At 40.0% G+C, this 12,088-nt stretch overlaps 1 protein-coding gene across 1 annotated transcript in view; it reads right to left on the bottom strand.

Moving 5' to 3' along the window:
* The window catches only part of SHPRH (SNF2 histone linker PHD RING helicase), a 135,145-nt gene that overhangs the window by 66,449 nt on the left and 56,608 nt on the right, over window positions 1-12,088 (bottom strand). Inside the window, exons 16-20 of the mRNA XM_019527077.1 lie at window positions 10,620-10,727; window positions 8,655-8,797; window positions 5,663-5,836; window positions 5,242-5,304; window positions 2,399-2,624 (exon numbers count right to left, since the gene is read on the bottom strand). Of these exons, the coding sequence (XP_019382622.1) occupies window positions 2,399-2,624; window positions 5,242-5,304; window positions 5,663-5,836; window positions 8,655-8,797; window positions 10,620-10,727 (714 nt within the window). The remainder of the gene's footprint in view (window positions 1-2,398; window positions 2,625-5,241; window positions 5,305-5,662; window positions 5,837-8,654; window positions 8,798-10,619; window positions 10,728-12,088) is intronic.

Here is a 12,088-nt window from a genome sequence, read left to right as displayed (position 1 = left end):
AGCCTAGATGATCTGCTCAGGTCCCTTCCGACCCTAGAAACTATGAAATTATGAAAACCGGAGGCATTGGGTTCTATTCACACACTGATTACCAGATGCTTCAAATGTTAACTATTATAATTATTTATAGAAAACCAACAGATCATAGCCACAGTTCATAGTTTTCGCTCAAGAGTTTATGTTGATTATATTGTAATTTGTTAGTTTTTACACTCCTGCAATTTTTTTCTATTAAAGCTTTCTAGAACACTTTAAGCATTTTAACCGGTGGTCCTTCTCTGAAACCCAACAAGTATCCCCATTTCTTTTCTGGCTTTTGGCTTCAAGGCCAAAAGATGCATACAATCTTGATTTCTTAATCTAAAGATATTCCTTAATGTGGGTTTTTGGGGTGTAATTTTTTTAAATAAAGAAAAAAAATATGAAGCATTGGTTCTGGAGCCTATACCTTAACAAATCACACATGCAGAATCATTGTGCATGGCCATTGACATACAATTACATAGAGAGAAATAAATTCAATGTAGTCTACATCACAAATAATAAAAATAAAAATAAAACTGCTTATAAAAATGAGATGAAAGAAAACTAATAATCACCCCTGAGGACAGCCTTAGTGTTTCCTTGATGTTATCAATATCTTTTCCTTCTAGTCAGAGTCTTGATTTTACAGCTAACACCAATGCCTTCGTCTCCTGAATACTGTTTTACATTAAGTGTTCATCTCTCCACGTAGTTTTAGTAGAACAGATGCATAAAAGCTCTGAAATTACTACCCACTAATAGAAAAGCAAGCAGTTACTTCAGCTTTCTTCTTTAAGCAAATGTTTAAGTAAGTGAAGTGGTATTACAGTGGGCAAAGCTTCCCAATTTTAAATAAAGCTGTCAAGCTAGTCTATATAATTAGAAAAGAAACTAGAACAGTTCCCCTCCTCCCTTGCCTACAAGGAATTGGCACTGACAAAGCACGTATATTTATATGAATTCTAAAACTAATCAAACACATGCGTGCCTTTGATTAAATGCAGCAGCTCTGGTATTTCAGGATAGGGTCAAAAGCCAGAACAAACTCTGTTCTAGATTTGGGAGTTCATACCTCAAAATGAACAGATAACAGAATCAATGTTTCCAGGCCAGGACAGATGGATTCACAAATGTACTACTTTTATTGTCACTGGCATATTAGTTTTCCTTCTGTTTCCCAAAGCAATAGAACATGAAGAGACTATTTGTACCCTTCCTACACTAGCAATAAATCACAGTAATTGTCTGGCTTATGTCAAAAATACATTTTTTCTTTGTGCCAATTATAAAAAGTTCTGTACATAAAATAGTGAAATCCGAGATAAAAAGCTAGGGCTAACATTTTTAGTCAATATTTAGGTGTCTAAAAATGGCTTGAATTTCAGAAAATACCTGAAGTGTAGAAAGTACTTGAGAATCACCTAAATCAGGTGCCTAAATACTGATTTAGAGGCCCAGGGGTTCATTCACACTGCTTTTGCGGTCATGGAGCAAGCTAGCCCTTTAATGAAGTACTGGCATCAGTCTCACTTGTCAATCAGTTTACTCCTCAGTCCAAGGGGAATACATGACTAACAACCAGGCCTACTATAGAATAAAGGTAGACTGAACTAAGGCAAGAGGAGTTTGGGGGCTTGCTGGGGAAGAGGCAGGTTGGTGGTAACTCTCTGTAACTATAAAGCAAATTGGAAAGACATGCAAGAAACAGAAGCCAGTCAGACAGAAGCCCCAAGGGAGCGGCAAAAGTATTGACACTGGTAGGACACACTTATAAGCTCAGGTTTAGCTATAGTAAATTACTTTTAAGTAAAGAGGAAGGCCTATATGGTTATTAGAGACTGCTGCAAATCAAAAGGAACAACTGAACCCAGAATACAGAATTGGTGATTTATAAACCATGTTTAGAATAGGAAAAATATTGTGAAGACTTAAGGTATAGCAGTTTAATGCGAGACAAAAAGTAAACTGAAGTGGCAGATGAAGCAGATAATGGATTCAGTGAACCCCATTACACACAACTCTGTTAAAATACGAAAATTAAATTGATTAAGTCAAATGATACAAGGTAGAAATTAACACCTGAGGCAGTGGACAGGCCTGACACTGGATTTGCTGAGTCCTATTACACACAGACTTAATTAAATGAGGAAAAAAAGAATAAAATTGGTGCAATGTCTTCATAGATGAAACTATACAGGTCCATACTGACTTGTTTTAGGAACTATGAAAGGAGATAAACACTACTCAAGTTAATCTGTGCAAAAACTTTATAAGCCCTAACATTAGGTTTCTAAGATAAATTTGGGCTTGTGTTAATGTTACATGAAATATGTTGCAGTAACGTTTCTTCAAAATCACACCCACAGTGCAGTACCTTGTATTCCTTCTTCCATGCTTCAAAGAGCTCCAGAAACGTGTTGCCCTCTTCAGTTAGTTTAGCATCCAGACGGTGAGCTTTGGCAAAAGAGAGTATGGCTTTCAAGGCACGCTCTGTCTCACTTGCTGCCCAAAGTCCTCGGCTTGTAGTGGGTAAACGGTCATCAACAAGCCCTTCTTCATCTTCTATCATCTCCTCAAAAATAGCCATCTGACCTTTCACACTTAAATATACCAAAATACACCAAGTGTCACTGATTTCTGACCTCCATGTCCACTGCTGCATTTTGATTTTCTTTTGTAGCATACTACTGTTTGCTATTGAGGGGCAGGGTGTGGAGAAGGGAGGAGAGAAGGGAAAGGGAAAGGAGGGAAAAAACCCCACACATGATGGCACAATAGTAGACCAAGAAACTGGATATATCAAGTAGGCAAAATAAAAATGATCCTCCCTATCTGATGGATTTAAGCATCTTGGTTTTTTTAATTAAAGCTTACTTTCGTGTTTATAACTTGTTCATAATTTAACGAGCACAAAAAAATTTTGTTTCTTTTATGCCTCTTTCAATTGCTTTCAGAGCATACTGATGATAACCACAGTATGATAAGGTACCAGTGATGTAAATTCTGTGTAGAGATTCCCAGACCCCATCTACACATAATACTTACAGCATGAGTAATCACACCTTAAGCAGTCACCTGGCCACACATTCAATCAATTAATGGCATGATAAAAAGAGGAATAAGCTCTTTTTGTAGCTGGTTCATATAATGTCATTAACTCAGGGGTGTGCACCTGACTGTATCTGGCCCACAGATAAGATTTGGGCAGACAGCTCCGGGCAGCTGTTGGCAGTGGGGGAGAGGCACCATGTGGCCGCACAGTGGCTCCAGACGAACACTCTGCCCCCACCCGGGGCCTGGAGCCTGCACAGCAGCAGCTTTAACCCACGTGCGGCCACAGGGAACCAGAGTCTGAGCTGGGTATGTGGGGGAGCCACTGTGGCACATGCTGCCGGAGCACATGTACTGCATGGCAAGGACACTGGGTGCCGAGCCGCAGTGGCTGTTGGGGTGCTTTGAGCCAGAGGTGGTGGTTGGGTTGGTGCAGAAGGTCGAGCGGCTGCAGGAATTGCTGGAGGTGCTGGTGGGCCTGCCCGATCACGAGCCAGAGACTCAGCCTGGCGGCTGCTTGAACCTAACTGGGTCATCTGCTGTGGGTGGCACAGAGCTTGCATAAGGAGAGGGGTACAGTGTCTGACTGTGAAGTGAGTGGGTTCCCCTGGAATGGCTTGGATGTGGAGCAGCTTGTGCACCCTCCAGCCACCCTGTACCCACCCCCAAAGCCCACCTAGCTGGGAGACGGGGCCAATGCATGGCCTGGGTAAAGCTCATGGGCACTGGGACGGAGCAAAGGTCACTGAAGACCCACTAATACCCAGCACCTTCTCTGCAAGGTTGGGGGGAATGCAAGGAGCCCTCAACTACAACTCCAAGGAGCTGTGCAGCAGGTGTCCAGAGGGCCAGCCCTGGTGCCCAAAGAGGACAGCATGGGCTTGGCAGGCAAGCATGCTGCTGCCTGTGCTATTGGGCAAGGCTGGCAGCCAGGGCATGGGGAGCCTGGCCAGGCCCAGGGAAGGGATAGCAGTGCCTGGCTGGGCCGTGGGGAAGACCTCAAGCTCCCACTCCTGCTTTTACTCTGGCACCAGACTTTACTTGGCTGCAGGGAGCTCGTGTGTCCATGTGTGCATGCGTTTCTGGTCCTCAACAGCTTACCAAAACTCGCTAAGTAGCACTGCAGCCCAAATAACTGCCCAATCCTGCATTAAGTGAGAGTGTGGCCATGGGCCCCTGGGGCTGGGAGCCAGATCAGCTAATCAGAGCTATCAGCTAGGGGGGGCCATATGCACCCCCAAGCCTTAGAGCTCCCTCCACAGGGTGAGACTAGGATTGGGTTCCCCTCACGCTGGCAAGAAGGTGTGATGGGATCTGATTCTCAATCCCACAATAATGCCTTCTGCCACACACATGGCACAGCAGGAGGTACGATTGTGTGGATCACACATTAGATCCCATCACACCTTTACCTGCATGTGTAGAGGGGCCTTTATATGCTCAGCAGTAGCCTTAAAAGTAATATATTTTTAAGTGATTCATTAGAATTCAAGACTTACTAGCATTAAAAAAAAAAAAGCAAAAATGGTGCAGTGGAATCTTTGTTCAGAACTGATACCTGATCAAAAGAATCCTTTCAAAATCAAGAAGGTCTTGGTTCCCTCCTCTGTCACACTGATACTGGAATGGGCTTTAGGATTTAGGAATGAGTCTACATCCCATTAACTGTTAATGGGAATTGTTTTCCTTGCTCAGGCACTTCTGAAAATTCCTCACCAGCCCTAAACTCTTAGTATTCTCCCCTCTCTAACTGTTAATTTATGATCTGACAGAACATTTAGATGAAAATAAAATAAGCGAACAGCCATGTTGTTGGAGGACCAGTTATCTGCATGCATGCAATCATTTACACATACAGACTATGTAGCTGAACATAGCTATCAAATTGACACATGAAGTCTGGAAACACTTTAAAGTCTTTTTCCCTGTATAATTTCAGATTGCACCCCATAAGGGAACAAATAATAATTTATTTGTTCATTTTACAAGTCCCCCCCAAAATGTAACATACAAGCAAGTGTAACGCTATTTATAAAAATGATACTTAACCTCTTTGCAAAAAAAAAAATAATGAATGATTACTTCCAGAGAAAGGTTAGATAACTCAGGATGATTTATATTTTAAGAAATTTCTTGTACTACAGAAAAAGCAGCAAAACTACTTACGTATGAGAAAACAGCTTTGACTCATAGTCTGTGAACAACTCATCAGCCTTACAGAAGACACAGCTGGAATACAAGATGTTTTAAGGAGGAACTTAGAACTTCAACCAATCAACAAGGAATTCCTATAATTATTTCCATTCTGATTAATGAAAGCACAGATGACAATTTTATATAAAGCTTATTACATTGTCACATATTCAATGACAAAGTAAATGTGAATAATTGATATCCCTTTTTAATAAAATAATCTTGGATTCTAAGCGTATAAACTGGGTTCCTGAAGGCAAAAAGGGTCAGTTGACATGCCTCCAATTGAATTATAGGTTCTTCCATATTTAAATTTCCTTCTCATTCCAAATAAGGGATGGAGATTCATCAAGACACCTCCTACTCAAGAATTTATTTTTATTTTTTTACATACTTGTTGAGAGGAAGTCTAACAGGCCGCAAATGGCAGATAGTGGCAGCCTCAATAACTTCCTTAGAAGGAGGGCCTTCTAGGTTTTTGACAGCTTCTCTTACAAGCTTCTGGAACTTCTTCACTTCTTCTAGCTGAGTTGTGAGCAGGTACTGAAGGCCTCTACAATCACGGAACCTGATAAACAACAACAGCAACAACAACAAAAAACAGCTGACTCAGTCTAATTCAGTAGTTTCACAGAGAAATGAAGCAAACTACACACCCATGTAAAGCCCAAACCTGGAAACACTATCAAATGTAACACCCACTTTTAGAAAGATTCCACCCAGTGAAGTCATTGAGATATTATAAATCCAAGATTTGCATGTTTCCAATATACAGAACTATCTTTGAAGACTGAAATAACGTGGTTTAAAGGGGAAATGACACAGGTTTTGGAAATGACAACAAATTGTAAAATCATATTCACTGATACAGCTCTGGCTATGACTAGGGCTAGACAAATTTTATTGAAAGGTAAAAGCAGGCTTTTACAAAACATCAACTGTTCAGTAAGTGTCCAAAGCTTGTTCTTACTCCCCAGCAAGTAGAAGCTATGATAGCTTAGTCATCAACAGAAGAGGGATAAAAGTTATCATAGTTTAACTTCCATTTACACTGGGGGAAAAAAACATGTACACAGGCAATATTCTATCTCCTTTTGCTCTGTGGCAAACTGTTCATATGTTCACACACTGTGGTCAACAGTGCCTGAAACCAATTAGCATTTGATTTCTGTTTATTGACCAAGATGTCCCAAATCTGTTGGTCTCAATCCAGTGCCCAGTGGACATGCATAGCTATCAAAAACCCACCATATTTATCACCTGAGTTCTAACAGGTAAAGCTTTACAACAGTATGAAGTGAAGGTCTACTTTCCCAAAGCTAAATCATTGCTCTTGATCAGCTCTAGAGCATGCTGCCAGGGGAGCATATGGAGCGCATCTTGCACTGTGATGCCCTTTCTGTAGCTATTCTTGGGACACAGTGCTTTGGATATCAGGACACTCAGCAATTTGGCACCTTTCCAAGCACTTCAAGTTATTTCCCCACCCAAGAAAACTTTTCTATCCCTAAGAAAAAGCAAGAAAAAAAATCTTATGGAGCAACATCATGAGGCTACCAGTTTAAAAGATCAAGTTAAAAAATACATATTTAGTTTGGAATTCCCTGACAAATTAAATGCTCATTCAAGAACATTTATTTTACCAACTGGATATTTAGGAAACACCCGAGCAGCATTTAAATTGAGCTAATGATGACACCTCAACTGCCAAGTATTCCAAATTTAAGAAAGAGATCCTCCTATGCATCTTCCCTAAAGTCAGTTGATTACTCTGCTATTATATTAGTACTTGCTACTTGCCTCTGCATTTTTAATGAAAATATTTAGTTCTTAAAATATTTTTCACTGCACATGATGAAGTATTTTACGAAGGAAGTATCATTATCCCATTTTACAAATGCATAAAACTGAGCCTGAGAGATTAAATGACTTGTCCAAAGTCTCAAAGCCTGTCAAACGCAGACTGTTCTCTCAGAAGTACCACAGGCAGTGGTAAGTCTGCACCTGTACATATACAACTCTAACCCAACTTTTCCTTCTTTCCATGTTCAACAGCAGCAAAAAGAAGTATCATTCTCAAATGTCACCTTTTGATAGAGCTGAGTCTCCCCTGAGTGGAATTCCATAAGACAGAATTCCTGTCTGTGCCTTCTCAGCATAACTCCAGGTTTAAAGAAGGAAAGAAAGTAAAATCTATATTTCTTTACAACCCTTCAATGGAATTACGTATGTACTAAAAAATTAAGCACATGCTTAATGTTTTATCAGAGGGAAAGCACTCAGTATCTCTCAGGATCAAGTTCTATTAATAAATTACTCTGGATAGACAGACACTGGTTCTCTGCTGTATGTGAAGAATCACAGAAATGGAGGGCTAGAAAGTAAAACGGTGACCTAGTCCAAGTCCCTGCTCAAAGGCAAGGTTAAGTATACCTAAAACTATCCAAAAACAGATGTCTGTCATCTTAGTGACAGGGATTCCACAACTCCTTAGGAGATGGCCTGTTCAGTTGCCAGCCAGTTAAATAGTTTGTAAGTTTTTCCTAGTATCTAATCTAAAAACATCCTTGTTATGAAATTAAGCATTTATACGGACTGTAAGATAAATTGGTATTTTTCTATTGAGCATTGCACACTTAGTATTTTTATAGGCAGACATTCAGATTTGCCAGCTGTATATAGATGCCAAGTTCCTGGAACTGAACTGAGGTTATTCCCAAAGATACTGAACATCAGACACTCAGCTACAGTCCACTTTACAGAATAAGTTTGTTCCACAGGTTGAAATTAGTACAGAAGCAGCACTCCTGGGGTCTCAGGACTGATGGTGTTTGAGGAAAGGGTGTAATGTGACGGGAGTGACAGGTAATAATTTCAAAAGAATTAAAAGTGGTACTGATGGGTTCTAGTGGGAAACTATCCATAACTCTGTGCTTAAAAAAATTCACATCATGAATGGGAAGCAGCAGGATTGGAAATGGGTGGACCACAACAGGGGGTCCAAAAAATACCAAGAGTGAGTCCCTAAAGCAATGAACTAAACTGTAATTCAGTTTTCTTTTGAGAGATTCAATTCTGATGCAATTAACATTTAATCATTTGCTCACTGGTTGCACAAACATGGAAAATTATAAAAATACAGTAGACAACACAAAGAAGAACATTTTAATGAATGCCTGCCTAGGTGAAAACTGAAGTTTTCTCTCTTTTGAAGTTTTATATTTACTTTCTCCTTTTAAAAATGCATATTTTAAAACTTAATTGTAGCCCAGATGTTCTGAAGCACAAGTGTCTAGCATTTAATTGCATCTGCTAGCACAAACTGATTAGAAAACTCAAGCAGACTTAAGTGTATTAATTATGCTATTTTGTAGTTATTCTCCTACTTGTCTGCCATGGAGAGTTTATTCGTTTGCTGTTTGTAGTTGCTGGTTATCTCATTTTGCACACGCTGAACAAGCTCCTCATCAATGGCATATTGTATTGCTGTCTGGATTGCATCCAACCACCAAGGCGAACCAGAATGTATCTGTACACAAGAGAGTAAATTGAACCATGAATACTCAACAAGTACTCTTCTCACTATGGCAGGAACTTTGACTCTGCTCTCTGGACCATACTCTTAAGCCCAGATTTGTAAATTTTACTGGAAGTAGCTAAGAGATGAAGACATGGCTGGGAAGTACCCCTCTCACATTTCAATTAAATGCGTGACTAGTGAGTATTTCCCAGTAAGTTTCCAATTACTTGCATACTCTTCAGTTCCCCTTTAAACATACCTAGACTGTCTATGCAAGAAAAGAATAAAGGTTTGTAGATTAGGAAACGTTTGTAGAATGTGCAAACTGAGACGTTTGAAAGCCTCCTTCTATGATGAATAATCCCCTTTTCTCCTCTACTTGGGCACAGACTAATGGTAGAAAGAGAGAAGAATAAAGGGCTTTTAAAGGAAAGAAACAAGCCTTTCTTCAAAATTAACAAGAAAAATAGCAAAAACTAAAGTATGCTTGAAAATTTAAAAGAGGATGGAAGTAAATGGAAAAAATAAGTGTATTATTTGCTGTTATTTCATCTTCCATTTTCTTATTCATTATATTAAAATGTAGTCTAATCATCAGCATTTTAGCTCAAGCGTTTATTAATCCATTATTCTTTTATATCTTCCTGCAGCAGCTAAGCTAACAGAGTATATTAAAATTATTGAGCTATTCTAGTCTAGAAGAACAGTTGCTTAGGAAGTAAATGAGGCCCCATCTGGTACAGAGCTTTTTTAATACAGCAGTAGTATCTTCAAGGTCAGTATAATATTGATTCTTATCTTAAATTTCAAGAGGTGACAGTGTAGGTATTAGGGATGTGAAAGGTTAAAAGTTTAAACGATAAGTATATTTATACTGGTAATGCATTACTGGTTAATGTTTAGTGCAGAGCAGAGTCTGGAGGGGAAGGGAAGCAGTGCAGTACCTCAAACAGGAAAATTGGCAGGGCAGGCAGGAGCGAAAAGGAAGGGAGTGTGGAGGGAGGGGGAAGGGAGGGGACTAGTACCCATAACCTATGAGGTTAAAGAGGAAAACAGCAGGCAGCCTAATAACTAGTCAATTAAGCAACTAGCTGCTTGCTCACTGGTGCTCAGAAGCCAGATGGAAGGAGGTAACAGGCTACTTAAAGTTTAACCTGTCCCCAACCTGCACTGCCTGTTTCCTCCCTCCTAGCTCGCTGGAAAAGCCCCTCGCCTGCTGCTACAGCAACCTAGCTTCCTGTGGGCTATGTTGTCTGGCAGGGCTTGCTGCTGCTCAGGTCAAAGGCCCTGGAGAGCAGTTCCCAGCAGTTGTATCCAAGCAGATGTGTGTGTGGCCCCTGGCTGCGCACAGTGCTCCAAGCAGGTGGCTGCAGCCCACACCCTGTGGCAGGGTGGGGTGGGGCAGGGCAGACACTGGCCTGGGACTCCACACCCCCAGGCTGGAACTAGGTATGTGTTATCGGTTAACCGTTTAACCAACACAGAGGAGATTATTTTTTCAAAAATATTTACATCCTAGCTACTTTTTTTTTTAAATAACAATGGTCTCACTATTACCTTGCATTTTTCCCCATGTGTCTGCTATATCCACCTGTTGTATTATGCACATGTGTGCGCAGAACTCAGTACAGTGAGTCCACATTCTGACTGGGTTTCTTATTCCTGAGTGCCCCAAGTACCTAAAATTATGTATTTAATGCTTTACATTGAGTACACCCAGGTTAAGACACACAACTGTGCTGGGTACCACATGCACAGGTGACAATAAAGGAGATTTATATAAGTAATTAGTAAACCAAAATTACAAGCTAGTTACACGAGAGAGACCTACCTTTCTCTGGAGCTCCCGAATGGTCTGCAAAACTGGCTGCAATGCCTGATGAGCTTCTGCAACTTCTGCATTGGACTTACTCATATAATGTTGTCGAAGTTGTTTAGCCTGTAAGTAAATAAGAGGGCAAATTCTGCTTTAGTTTTTTATATTTATGTAAAATTATTAAATACATGAAAGCTCTCAATTACTGTACTGCATTTGTTCAAGAATGTGGTTGATTATCCATGGTATGTATGTACTTGCCTTCACCTGTATCCAACTGTAGTATTTTTTCCCTTAAGTTCTCGGTAAGTTCATACAATTCAATAGTTATTACAATACAAGCTGAGAGGCATATTGTTGTGATAAACTAAAAACACAGGGAGACTAATGATTTCCACAAATACAACATCTAGATATACCTAGTATATTACCAAAATTATTTTACCTGAACACACAAAGTAAAAAACCCTTTTTCCTGTACTCTTTAAAAATCATTCACTAGCTACACAGCTACTACTGAGTCTGAGAATAACAAATAATTTTATACTTCACCAAAATGCTTACTTCAGCACAATAGTGAATTAAGGATGTAGAAGGGTTTACAGGTGAATATCCTGACTTGTCAGGTACCTCGAATAATGACTTTTTTTTTCTTAAAGGTGATACACTTCTGTGAGTGCAAATTCACTGTGACAAGTGGCAGTATGAAAATGTTATGGTTATCAGTTTATATAATCATTAGGTATGTCAATCTTCATTATGTCTCCAGTCCACCCATTCTATACGGCATGTTCCCAGTATTTTGCACAGGCCACTGCTTCTGGTGTTGGTGTTGCCAAATCTTTTGGGGTGCACTGTGGTGCTACAGGGCATATCAGGAGATGATTCATGGTTTGCTTCTTCTGCCAATCATATTTGTTGGTTGCATAGAGGCTCCATGATTTCATGATAAAGTTGCATCTGCCAAGACTCACTCTCAATGTATGTCAATGGTAGGTTAACATATACGCTGTCTCAAACATATTTTCCCCATATAAGTGGGAAATAAAGATGTACCTCCTCACACTATTGTGTGTGGTTTGTCTCATATTTATCTTTGCTGTCTGCATTTTGCAGTTAAGACCTGCTCTACTTTATTCTGGCTGTTCTGAAAAAATATTGTTATAGGTATGTGTGGAGCTTAATCACCATAGAGGAGCTCAAGGATCCTTGGATGACCTCTCTGATCAGGAAAAAACACCTTAGTTTCCACAGAAAAGATTCCATTCCTTTTCTTTGTGTGTCTGGTGTACCTACATGTACAAAACTTTTGTGAACCCATGTTTACTTCAACAGATATTGTGAAAGGCCAGCATACAGCAGACCAGTCACAGTTTCAGTTTAATAGTTTCTAGGGTCGGAAGGGACCTGAACAGATCAAATCCGACCCCCTGCCCTGGGCAGGAACGAGTGCTGGGATCATAATACCGCAGCCAGACATCTAT

The sequence above is a fragment of the Gavialis gangeticus genome, unplaced genomic scaffold (genome assembly GCF_001723915.1).
Source record: "Gavialis gangeticus isolate Ggan-Ray unplaced genomic scaffold, GavGan_comp1, whole genome shotgun sequence".
NCBI lineage: Eukaryota > Metazoa > Chordata > Crocodylia > Gavialidae > Gavialis > Gavialis gangeticus.
This window is presented reverse-complemented; position numbering and strand designations above follow the sequence as displayed.